The 13,133-nt window shown below is 36.7% G+C and overlaps 1 protein-coding gene across 1 annotated transcript in view; it reads right to left on the bottom strand.

The window, feature by feature from the left end:
- Positions 1–583: 583 nt before the first annotated feature.
- The window catches only part of NRDC (nardilysin convertase), a 30,230-nt gene continuing 17,680 nt past the window's right edge, over positions 584–13,133 (bottom strand). The window contains exons 20-31 of the mRNA XM_015810905.1: positions 11,002–11,152; positions 10,782–10,909; positions 9,573–9,735; positions 8,634–8,665; positions 7,950–8,088; positions 6,237–6,284; positions 5,428–5,480; positions 4,037–4,120; positions 3,415–3,505; positions 2,752–2,868; positions 1,866–1,955; positions 584–1,413 (exon numbers count right to left, since the gene is read on the bottom strand). Coding sequence (XP_015666391.1) covers positions 1,219–1,413; positions 1,866–1,955; positions 2,752–2,868; positions 3,415–3,505; positions 4,037–4,120; positions 5,428–5,480; positions 6,237–6,284; positions 7,950–8,088; positions 8,634–8,665; positions 9,573–9,735; positions 10,782–10,909; positions 11,002–11,152 — 1,291 coding nt within the window. The 3' untranslated portion in view covers positions 584–1,218. The remainder of the gene's footprint in view (positions 1,414–1,865; positions 1,956–2,751; positions 2,869–3,414; positions 3,506–4,036; positions 4,121–5,427; positions 5,481–6,236; positions 6,285–7,949; positions 8,089–8,633; positions 8,666–9,572; positions 9,736–10,781; positions 10,910–11,001; positions 11,153–13,133) is intronic.

Raw genomic sequence — 13,133 nt, 5'->3', positions numbered from 1 at the left:
TTACTGAACTCCACCTTTCAAACTTCCGGCATACCCAAGCGTTAACCATTACTGCCAGTGATATCTGGAGTAGCATTACTTAAACAGTTGGAGAACCACATGTTGCTTCACTTCTCCTGTAGGTTAAGAGCATGGGCCATAAGCCTGTCAAGAGGGAAGTTGTCTAACTTTTCAGTTTGTTTAACAGAGAAAATTATATGCTTTTAATTTATATGTAACGTCCTAGAATATTTAATACTATTCTATTATCACTGTATAATTTGGATGTATAGAATCGATAAATATGTCCTGACTTACCATTTTTTCTCCCTCCCCCCCCCCCCTTGTTTCAAAAGCAAAGGACTAAGACTGCAGTACGGGAGGAACAGCTTGTATTTGCCTTATTTCTACTTTTTAAGTTCTTGAAACTTAAAATAATATGAACACTAGCAGTACCACTTATATGCCATATTCCATACAATCAATGTAGATAAATGATTTCTGCCTTAAAATATGCATTTGAAGTGCAATGGAACATTCAACTTTTCCAGTTTTGCTTCTGTAGGATTACAAAAACCGTAATCCCAATCTTTTCTTTTTCTTCCTTAAGGAGCAAACTCAACTTAAAAAGAACTGATTTAACAGAGTCCTCAAATGTTTTTACCTTAACAATCTCACAAAAAAACAAAAACTTAAGATTTCAATAATTTATTGCACACGTTATTTTAAGAGCACTCATTCTGAACTATCTGATGGAGATGAGTCCTAGGTATATTCTTAATATTTTTTTCTTTTGAAGCCAGAAATATTTTGTCTCTAAATTGTTGCAATATAGGCACATTCAGTTTTAAGTAATCTAATAGCATTTTCTGGTTAGCAGGTAATATTTTACTTATGAGATAGTCCTTAGTCTTTTTTACCCACACCTGTTAAGGAAGCAGCAGCAGCAGCAGCATTCCAGGCAGAAAAAACCCAGAATAATAATAATTGCCAATGGGGGGCCATTTAATTTTAGGAACAATTCTATCTTTCTATACTTCCATTGTAATATATATTTTCACAAAAAAAAATGCTCTTATGTATGCTTTGCTGGTTAAAAGACACGCTTGAAATATGTACATTAGATTGTGAGGACTGGTCAACTATTTTCCATAAAGCCTGGTAAATTGGAGTCTTAGAAGGAAAGCATACCTTCAGAGTATTTAACTTGTACTACACATTATCGCAGCCCGAGATGAGTTATTTTAATATCTTATGGTATGGGAGAACATTGAGAGCTGATGTATACACTTTGATGTTCTTAATGCAAGTGATGTCAGTCAAAGAAGAAGGGTCCAAGAATGTTAGTTGAGGTATTTCATTGCTTGATGGGCTGTGAATATTTGAAATACAAGGAACTTCCGCATCACCTTCATGTACACCAAATCCAACCACCTGTAATTTTAAAACACAAAATAGGAGATAAATTCTACAGATAAATTCTACTGCAGAAAGGGCTAAAATATTACTTTATGCCTGAGTGAGCAACAGATTAATGCTTAAATTTCAGGAGTCTTATTTTGAACTCTATTAACTGGAGCTACGTGAAAATTGTGTTTTAGAAGGACCAATTTTCTAGCCCCATGTTCAAAGCCAGGATGTGCTGCACAAAGCATTTTATATTCATTCTAAGTACAATAGCATATTTTATATTATTTCTAGTACTATTATTCTGTCTTGCCTATATATATGGGAATATTAGAGTAGTTGTAATAATTAGATATGTTGGCTGCCTTGAATTATTTTTACATCTCTCTCTCTCAAGGCAGGCAACATAGCTAAGACTTAAGCCTTGGTATTTACCCAATTTAATATAAGCTACTTACACATTTGTCATAAATACTCACATGTACGCTGAGCACTTTCCTTTCTTTGTGTCTGTGCATTTGAAACCAGTCAACTAATTCTGACTGCGAAAGAGATTTTAGAGCGTCAATCTAAAACAGAAAAAAATAGTTTTAAAAAATTAGCATATGTTTAAATCATGTAGAAATTGACCTATACTTAAGGTCATTCATTTAGTAACTGTCCACAGTCACAAAGGTGCTGAAAAAAGTGACTTAAAACTGGTGCTCACATTGTGACTGCATCCCTGTGGTCATGTGATCAAAATTTGGGTGCTTGGCAACTGACATGCATTTGCCATGGTTATAGCATCCCAGGGTCATGTGACCATCATCTGCAAACTTCCCAACCAGCTTCCAATAAGCAAAAGCCAATGAAGAGCTGGATTTGCTTAACAACTGCATGATTTGCTTAAAGACCATGGCAAAAAAGGTAACGATGCAACTCATTTAACAACTGCATCATTTAGCAATGCAAGTTCTGATCCTAATTGTGAGTGTAAGTTGAGGACTACCTGTACATACAAAAGAATTTCTAGAATTCTCAATCCTGACTTAATTTAACTTGTTTTATTTATTTGTATCCTGCCTTTATTATTTTTGTAAATAACTCGAGGCGGTGAACGTATCCAACACATTTTCCTTCTATTTTCCTCCCAACAACAGCTCTATAAGGTAGGATGAGCTGAAAAAAAGTGACTGGCCCAAAGTCACCCAGCCAGCTTTCATGGTTAAGGCAGGACTTAAACTGGTCTCCCAGTTTCTAGCCTGGTGCCCTAACCATTAAACCAAACGGCTCCTTAACTTATGCTAGTGTTAGAACTAAACTTGGAAACAACATACAAAGAGTTTTAAATCTGATCCATATGGGAATATTTTTAAGCATTACCTCCCGAACTAGTCTGTCAAAGAGATACTGCTGAGTCACTACTTCTGTCCAGTTCCTATCCACTTCTTCACCAAGATGAGAATCTTCACATTCTTTTAATTTAATGAGAGCTGTTACCTAGCATAGAGAAGAAGGCATCAATTGTTTTCAAAATAGCATTAAAGCATCCCTATCACAGATTTGTTTAGTATTTTGAAAGGTAGCGTTTTAATGCTCTGAGCTTTTATCAAGTATATGTGATCCAACGAGACCAATTTATGCTATCTTGATCTGTTTCTCCTACATCTCTGGAAATGTTAATCTTTATTAAAAATAGGTATCAAAAAGTTGGGAAATTGATTTCTGGTAGTCTTAAGTCATAGTTCAAGTATAACTGAGTTCAGATTCTACTTTTAGATGTATAAATAGTCCTTTTGAATTAATCAGATAAAAGTGCTCCTGCATAATTAAATGGTAAATAATAAATTTTCATTACTTCTTCAGCCCCATAGGATTGTGATAGCATAACTCCAGTACTGCCCTTAGGCAATTCTGGACTTCATAAACTTTATTTGAATAAGCATCAGAAAACTATTTTACTGTTTTGATGGACAACCAAAACTGTTGATCAAGCATAAGAAAAGATTTCTAGAAAAGTACTAAAGAGGAGGTAATGGCTTTTACCTGAGTCTTGAAGGACTCTTCAGTCATATTTTTGAGTTTTTCTTCAAAACATGAAAAAAATTCTTCTATCTTCTTATCCACTAGTTCAGAACTGAGAAATAAAACACAAATATGTATTCTGCCTAATATTATGCATCTAGTTGAATTTCATGTTATGTTCTTGAATGTTGTCTGCTAACATCTTATTGAAATATTTCAAAGCATTTTTTTTATTTAAGGTTAAGTCATTGGCTGTATTCTTATGAGTCTTTATGGTAATTTACACCGCCCAAACACCCAAAAATTACATTAGGTTAAATAGTGCTGTTTTGTGGTGCACAATCATTAACATTGCTTTTTCAAGGGTTAAATTTGTTTAGCATCCTCATATACAAGTGATAACGGTGAGTGTGTGTGTGTGTGTGTGTGTGTAGAGTCGCCTGAACTATGAGATGTATATTTATGTAAAATCAAATTTATCTGCTGCCCATCTCAAGATTCAGGTGACTCTGCGCACATCCAGAAAAAAAGTTAACGCTTCCTAATCTGAGGATATTTTTCATAAAATATCAAATCTAAAAAACCTTTGAGCTTACAGGGCTAAGAGAAAAATTAAAGTGAAATTCTCAAATGCCCTACTCACTTGTATTTGGTTGCCTGTGTGGCTACAGTAACAGAGAATCCAAGGATCCCAGATGTATTCCTACAAGTTGCATAGACATGATATCTAAAAATGAAAGGAGAGAGAAATTACACAAATTTACTCTTAAAACTGCAAGAAAACTGACAACTAAGCTAAATCAGAGCTTTTCAACCTTTTCGCCCATTGTACCACTTTTAGGATATGGCAACATCCGAGTACCACCAGTCGCCTAGCAAGGTGTCAAAAACTTGACCAAAAAAAAAAAAAGAAAAGGAAAAAAGTGATAAAGTACAGATAGTCCTTGACTTACAACAGTTCGCTTAGTGACTGTTCGAAGTTACAATGGCACTGAAAAAAGTGCCCCCCAAGTCACAGCCGAGCAAGACAGCGCCCGGTGGCGCTCTTCCTCCTGTCCAAGCTTTTCATTATTGTGAGCATTTCTGTTGAGGATTGGCAGCGGAGGTGGGGTGGGGGGGTGTTTGGTTTTTATTCCCCCCCCATCTGCTGGGTGGTTGCAGCAGGTTTTGGTCACTTCATATGACCCTGGGACACTGTGACCGTCATAAATATGAATCAGTTGCCAAGCATCTGAATGTAAATCACAAGACCCTGGAGATGCTGCAACATTCCAGCTGATTGGCGCTTCTTCTGGGCTCAAAAGAAGCACCAGGATCAGCGCTGAGCTCCAGCTGGAGCCTGGTGCTGATCCTGGTGCTTCCAGTGAGCCCTGACAGCCCCGAAGAAGTGCCAATCAGCTGGAAAGTGGCACTGATCCTGGCACTTCCCCTGAGCCCTGACAGCTCTGCAGCTCCAGCCATCTCTCACTCAGGCTTGTGGTGCTGCTGCCACCGGTTCAGCTCATTCCCTTCCCCTGCTATTACTTTTCTAAGATGGTTGCGTACCACCTGCAAGGTGCCAATATACCACAGGTGGTACCCGTACCACTGGTTGAAAAGCCCTGAGCTAAATAATTATAAATAGTAGTATTAATATATGCTAAAAATAGCTCTGAACGCTACCTGAACATCTGTCAACTGAAAATTAGGAAATGCAAGCTGTTTTAACAATAAGTGGAGAAGGGTTTTTGAGGGAGCAATTTTTGCTAAAGAACAAAACTTCAAATATTTTTTTTACAATTTTGCTAGATTAATTAACGCTCAAGTATTGGTCAAAGATGTTTTCAGTTAAAAGATTACAGGGAGCAGACTCATGCTTAAAAATGAGATATACTTTTTTTTGGGGGGGTGGAATAGAAGAAAACTAGTACTGGATGAACTCAAGAAAAGCAAAACATCTATCATCTTGCTTAAATGAAAATGGGCTAATTCATTCTATTTTAATATTGTATACAGATTTTCTCTCTTCGAATACGGCAGTAAATAGAACCTTACCCTAAGGTTTGCTTGGTTCGAAGAAAATCAAAGCAAGGCTCTTCCATATACATCTGAAATTCAATAGTATTTCAATTCAATATACCTGGTATATCTCTTAAGACATTTTTTTTAACAAGGAAACAATTTAAAACTTGCTTTAATTAACCTGTCGCTTTAACAGGCTTATTGAGATTAAACCATATCTGATATAAATAAAGGCTAAATCTACATAGAATATTGTGGGCAGAGAAGTCTGTGCATGTCCCAGGTACAAGACAGAAAGCAAGTAATGCAATACTCTTAAGAATTACAGTGATTCTGCCTGTAAAATGTTGACTTCAGCCAAATTGCATTGTTGGAAAAAAAAACATGCCTGATGATTGCTTTTTGGTTTCTGAGTTGTCTTTCCACTCCTGAGTATCTCAACTATGCATTAATATTACTATGATAGTTTCAGAATCTCAGTAACAGTTGGACTATACATATAGTGGGTAAGTTACAAATTTTTGCTTTGCTATAGGGAACAATTATATACATGCTCTTTACTGTGTGTATGTAGTCAAAAAGGATATTATACTGTGCATTAATAATTATGTGCAAGATGGAGGATTCAAAAACACGAGTGATTTCTATATCTCATGTAGTATTTGTACCAATCATCCTTTCACTATATGTCTTTCCAGAATATTTGTTATCATTAGCCTTATTAGTTTCACCATAGACTCCTAACTATGATCTTCTATGGTGTATGTTGCACACCAGATACTAATATGAGCTGACCATCAAGATTTATGTAGTTCTGTTTTTAGAAAATAATCCAAGCTTACCACAAGCAATTCCATGAGAGAATATTCTCTTAAATTCCTGGCTCCGGACTGCAAAAGAAACAAAGGCAATAATGAAGGAAGTCACCATTTTTCAATTTTGTTCTGCAATTACAATAACCTTTCAAAAGGCACTGGTTCGTGCAGTATTCAACAAATACTTAATAAAATACTACTCTGGCCTTCCAGTCATCATTTGAACCTAATTAAAGAGTGTGTAGTAGGGTAGTAGAGAAGGAGGCGATGGGCACCATAATCCAACATAGAAAGAAAGGATTAGGGAAAAAATTGAAAGCTTTTAGTTGCTTTGTAAATTGAAGATTGCTTGAAACATTCCAAAACCAGCAATACCGGAAATGTGTGTTAATTAAGAGATAATAGTAATAGTTGTGTCATACCAAACTTCAGATATCTGACTGTGTGATTATTTCTTCCAACTGTTAAGTTTTTGAAATGGCTATTGAATTACTGATGTCTTTCTTTGTAAGAAATACATACCTTTTGTATGAAAAAAAAAGATGTGTGTGCTTGTTGGATCCTCAAGCTACAGAACAAAAGACAACATACTTTCTGCTCTGTATATCACATCAGATGATGGTGGGAAAATCTCATTTATGAACATTCCATCAGGGAAAAAGAGCTTTGCAGGGGGGAAAAATTAGCCTAGTTTTCTCTATAGCTACTTTTTTCTACTTTTCTGATTGGTTGAAAAACAAACAAATTTAAATATGTCCAGGATAGGTTATTTCAGTTACAAGCAAGACAGGAAAATTTATTCCTGTAAGCCAACATTGTCTGAATAAATTAAAATTTGGGTTTTATTTAAAATGGTACGCCAAAATTAAACAAATGACATGGCATAGTGCACCAGAGGAACTTGGCTAAAATATAGGGAAAATGGGGAGGGAGAAGGAGGAGGATCTCAATGCAGAAAAACAACACAAATCCAGTTCCTTCTATAAAAATTACAACATTCGTCTGAAAGAATACCCATCTATTCACAGATAGCCATATAGCTAATAGTCCCTAAATAGTATGAAGCTACTACAGTAATTCAAGTTATACATAATAATAATAATAATAATAATAATAATAACAACAACAACAACAACAACAACAAAGTTGGAAGGGACCTTGGAGGTCATCGAGTCCAACCCCCTGCCCAGGCAGGAACCCTACACCATTTCAGACAAACGGCTGTCCAGTCTCTTAAAAACTTCCAGTGTTGGAGCATTCACCACTTCTGGAGGCAAGTTGTTCCATTGGTTAATTGTTCTAACATTCTCCTTCAAAGAGGAATCAAGATTCAACGAAGAGAGGAACTAGTCAAAGGTGGGTAACGAAGAGTAGGACGGAAGTCCGCGGAACCTCTTATCGAACTGAGGGAGAAGAAACACCGTCGGGGACTCTATAACCTTGTGACGATAGTACAGGGGGGAGTAGGAAGAGAAGCAATTTGATCTGTATGGGTTAAGGTCGTTGGTTTCCTTATATGTTTTAGCCTCCAGTCCCCTAATCATCTTTGTTGCTCTTCTCTGTACTCTTTCCAGAGTCTCAGCATCTTTTTTACATCGTGGTGACCAAAACTGGATGCAGTATTCCAAGTGTGGCCTTACCAAGGCATTGTAAAGTGGTATTAATACTTCACGTGATCTTGCACTAAGCAACAAATGCATCACAAAACAGTTAATATGCCCATTCTTTACATCATAGTACCTGATAGTAGACGGTCACTTCGGAATTGGCATCCCCTTTATTAAGTGTCTTCACTTTGCACAATAAATGGGCACATGGTAAATCCATCACTCGGAACTGAACAGGACATGGATGCACTAGAGGCAGGAAGTGCACTTTCCTAGAAAGAGTTGAAAAATGTCAGTTGCAACTTGCCCTTTGTCTTATTTATTAACTCAGTTTAACAGAGGATTAAAAATACATTCTAACAATGAAAACTCCAGTGAAGGAGGAAAATATGTAATTAGTTAAATAAATGAATTGGTCACCTTTTTCAAAATGTTGCAAGATAAGCTTGTTTTACACCACGCCTTTCACTTCTTTTAAAGAAGAGCAACTCTACGTTAGAGAAAAGTGTTGAACTAGAATCGTTAAAGACTTGTACAGCTTGAGAACCCCCGAAGTTGGATAAGGCTGTTTTGAGGATAATCCTGTTAAACACAGTGCTTCATCTAACAAATAATATAATAATGGCTTCAGAAATGCTCTTTTATATGTATGTGCAAATTAGAATTCATAGGTTACTGATCAATTGACTATAATTCAAATATTCCTTAATTCAATTAATTTAAATCGAATAATAGCTCCAGTTTCTAACACTCATACTCAAATGTTGGCAGCTATTCATGAACTTATAATTCTCAATATAAAGATAAAAATACTTACTCAATAACATAATCCAAAAATTCTTTTGATTCCTGAAATAAAAGAGAGATGTTAACATTGTGACTAGAAATAAAACAACTATAACAGTAAGCATTACTGTATTATCTACATAGGAGCTGTGGTGGCGCAGTGGTTAGAATGCAGTATTACAGGTTAATTCTGCCCAATGCCAAGAATTCAATCCTGACCAGCTCAAGGTTGATTCAGCCTGCCATCCTTCCGGGGTTGGTAAAATGAGGAGTCAGATTGTTCAGGGGAATATGCTGACATTTGAAAACCGCTCAGATAGTGCTGTAAAGCACTATGGGGCAGTATATAAGTCTAAGTGCTATAAAAAAATATCTTTCTCTGCAAAGATCCTTCTCCCATCCTGTATGTTCACATCTATAATTATAATTCACTTTGGACCACATACCACATGATCATTGCCCTTCAATATTACAAAGGCAATTTTAATCTAACACGATCAAAACCAAGTGACAACTTAAACTGATAGCTTCAAGAGCAACTGTTTTGTCACAGGCCAGACAACAAATATTTTATGAGGCACCAAAGTCACATTCTCTCTGGTTGGGGAAAAAAAACCCTACATAAATACCTTTGGAATTGCAAAACAGTCCAGAAACAGCTAAAATTAGTGCTTAGGACTAGATGTCATGTTCCACTATTTTGCATTACTTACATAGAAAAGTGCTTTTGTTTTTCAGCTGCATGTTCACTCACCATATTCTGACTTAATATTTACTTATTTGATTTATATTGAAACTAGTTTGTTAATGGACTCTGTTTGGCAAAGTTTGGTACTAAAACAGCAAACGAGATAAAATTGGCATGAAAGTCAGAACTGCCAGATATTTCTATCATATAGTTTCACAGTCAAAGGTTAAGCAAGGAAAATCACAGAAGACAAGGTGCAAGTTAAATTGTTGAAATACTCACAGAGCTCGTGAAGTTTCCTTGGACGAGGCCCTCTGCAAAGAGCTGAGATTTGAAAGCCTTCACAAACAACAGCAGAGAATCTACTGAGAGCCCCTTCATAAGGGCCTCATATTTGTCCATCATAGACCACCGACAATGTTCCAGGATTAAGAGACGTATATCTCTGTGCCACAGGAGAAATACTGATCATTACAAATTCACTAAAAGTATGTTGGCTTTAAAGCATCACCTATAAGCTACATTTGGGTCCCAAAATAAATATATTTGCATTTACCCAAACTTCGTTCTTTTTTCCCTTTCCTCTTTATTATTCAGGGACAACATCATTCCAAGTACAAAACCAACTCCATAATCGGGACAACGTGTGTATATGTGTATATTACATTTATTTGAATTTAACATGCATTTGTTTTTAAGGGACACCTCCTTCCCCACACAACTGAGTATAACTAAATATCTGGATTTTTAAACAATTTGAGGATAGGAATGATTAAGGGAAGAAAATCATTCTTCAATATGTAGGCATAAAGGGGTGGGAGATCTAATCTGTTTCTATAAATGAAGGGTAAGGAGAAATATAGGCAAATTTCAAAGTAATCTGCTCATAAAAGACAAGAGGCACCTAAACACTCTCAAGCAAGACCCAGTCTTGTTTCTTGTTTCTTGAACTGCAATTTAGTCCTTGATACAATTTTTATATAGTGAAAAGTTTAATAAATCTTGCGCAAGAAAGTTTTTTCTTATCTGGGGTTTTCTAGAGCAACACAGCAGTCACTCAAGGTAAATTGAGCACTCAAGCTGCTTATTGTAGTAATCAATATGGAGATCACCTCCCAATTATTCTCATAAGTATTGCGAGTCCCAATCATCTTGTCTTATAAACATGCAATCTTTCATCCCTTCCTTGTTCTTATTACCAACTGATACCCTATGTACCAAAATATTTCACTGGAATGTATGTGGCCAACATTTTTGGCCCTCTTTTGGTTTCTAAGGGGTGGAATCAGAGGAGTTTTCAATGATAAATGTTATTTTTGCTGCCAAGTTTCTGCAGTGTTTGTTCTACTAAGCCAGAAGCCATGAATCAGAAATTCCAGTGACTAGACTCCTTTAAAGATGGATTAGACAATGAACCAAAATCAAAGATACCACCCTCTTGAATAGTGCAATGACTGAACTCTTTCTGGCTCATATATTCCAGACACTTACTTGGCCAGAGTTTCTGGCTTGATAAGGATGTTGAAGTAAGTCTTCTTCAACTGCTCAGTTATCATCTCAAAAACTTCTGGAGTAAAACTGAAATCAGCTAAGTGGTCAGTGATGAGCTGAAACAGCAACTACAACAACAACAATAAACCAATACATTATGACACTTCCTAAAAAGGACTTTTTCAGAAAGAATTCAAGGTCAAAATAGATCAATACTTACAGGCAGCTTATGATTGAAGCCTTTCACACGAATGATCAATCCATGTTCTCCAGCTATCAGCTTATATTCCAACTGAGCAACATCAGCTTCATATGCAGGTTCAGCAAGGTTGTGTGCAAGGATGTTCACAAAGGTATCAAAGAGCACCACACTGACCACAGTAAGTTGAGACAATGGGAGACGAAGGTAAAAATTTGAGAATGTTACTTTGTGAAACTGTTTGGAATTACACATCCCTTCAAAAACAGCAAAGATTTTATGACAAAAATCAACATAGTTACAGAAGCAGAACTATAGAACAGGGGTTTTCAACCAGTGGTACGTGTACCACCTTTGGTACTTTGCCACGTGGCAGGTGGTACGCGACCGTCCTAGAGAAGTATAGCGGGGAGGGGAATGAGCTGAAGCGCCCCAAGCCTGAGGGAGAGGCGCTGTAGCTGTAGGACTGTATGGGCTCCACAGAAGCGCAGGGCTCCAGCTGATTGCTCCAGCTGATTGGCGCTTCCGGAAGCACTTCGGAGCTGGAGGTGAACTGAAGAAAAAGGGGGGAGGGGAGGAGAGGAGAGGCTATAAAAGGAGGTGGTTTGGGCGGGAAAGGAAAAAAAAGACAACAGGGAAAGGTTTAATCCCTTTAAACAAATGTAATTAGTTTTACCCCCTTTAATTGAGTTTGTCTATGGCTTTTAGAAAGTTTTCTTTGAAGGTAAACAGGCTTAATTTAAAGCTAAAGCTTTTCACAATTGTCGGAGCCTTTCAGTCTCAGATTGCAACATTGTGACACGTGACACGCCTGAGGCAGCTTAGAGGAAAAAAAACAGAGTTTATGTGTTTCTTTATTTTGTGAGCCTTTCTTGCTTTGCACTTGATTCCTATGTCTTTAAGGGTACAGGGAAGGGATTGGGGGAGGGGGTGCATTCTTACTACACTGTGGAAAATACTCAGAAGGGAGAGAGGAAGAAGGGCCGGCCAGCTAGCTCAGGGGTCTACAAACTTAGCAACTTTAAACCTGTGGACCTCAACTCCCAGAATTCCTCAACCAGTCACAATGGCTGAGGAATTCTGGGAGTTGAAGTCCACAAGTCTTAAAAATGCCAAGTTTAAAGACCCCTGAGCTAGCTGGTAGTAGTGCATATTAATAAACATGGATAAATTCATCATACATTTGTCAGTGCAAAGAGAAAGTGATTCAGCAAAAGAACAGCCACTGAAGAAATTAAAACTGGCAATTCTTTCCTTTTTTTCTACAGTTTGTAATATTTTATTAGATTACAGAATAAAATACAAAAATACAAAAGCAAATAGTAGGACAAGTGGGGAGGAAAAAGGGGGGAACGTGAGGGGGAGAAGGGAAAAAGAACAGACTTCCTCTGTTGCAGTAGAAGGAAGCATTAACACTGAACCTCAACTTTTTACTTTTCCATAATATTGTAAACTAGCCATTTCAAGAACAACAAATGAATCTAATCAGTAAAACCAAAATTCCCTCCCCTTTTTTTTAGTCATCAAGTTTTTGCCACCTTGCTAAGCATCGGTGGCATTCAAATATTGTACCTAAAAGTGGTACAATCTGTGAAAAGGTTGAAAAGCCTTGCTATAGAATACATCAACCAGTATAGTCAACATTTGTTTTATGCATCATTTGAAATGTTACATTGCGGATATGACCCTCCTCTCATACTTGGAATTGGATCATTTGAAGTTTAAAAATAACTAAAATGCTTGTTTTTTGTGACTTGAAGTTGCTTTCAATATAATAAATTAATTCTCACCTGTTATTTTGAATGCAGAGAGGTTAATATCTTATGTCATGGGCCTTTTAATTAAGATTCTCCTAATTTAATAAGTTATAACTAACTGGAATGTTTCATCAATTGCTGTTTTACTACATATTTCATCTAGCTATAAAAATGCATAACAGCATGAGTGCTCCTACTATCAACTATCAGTATTCGTTATCCCCCATGAAGTTACTACTAATAGCACATACTCCAAATCTATTTCTTAAACCAGGGGTTCAGAGTTTTTTAGGATCTAGGAGCTGCACTTAATATATTCAGGTTGAGGAGGAGGATCAATGTAGGATGAGTTGTTTAGGGTTAAGATTCTTTAGCTCGTAAAATTAAGTTAAACCT

This window comes from Protobothrops mucrosquamatus, unplaced genomic scaffold (assembly GCF_001527695.2).
Source record: "Protobothrops mucrosquamatus isolate PMUCROS unplaced genomic scaffold, P.Mucros_1.0 scaffold24, whole genome shotgun sequence".
NCBI lineage: Eukaryota > Metazoa > Chordata > Lepidosauria > Squamata > Viperidae > Protobothrops > Protobothrops mucrosquamatus.
Note: the sequence above shows the minus strand (reverse complement) of the source record. Positions and strands in the feature narration are given on the sequence as shown.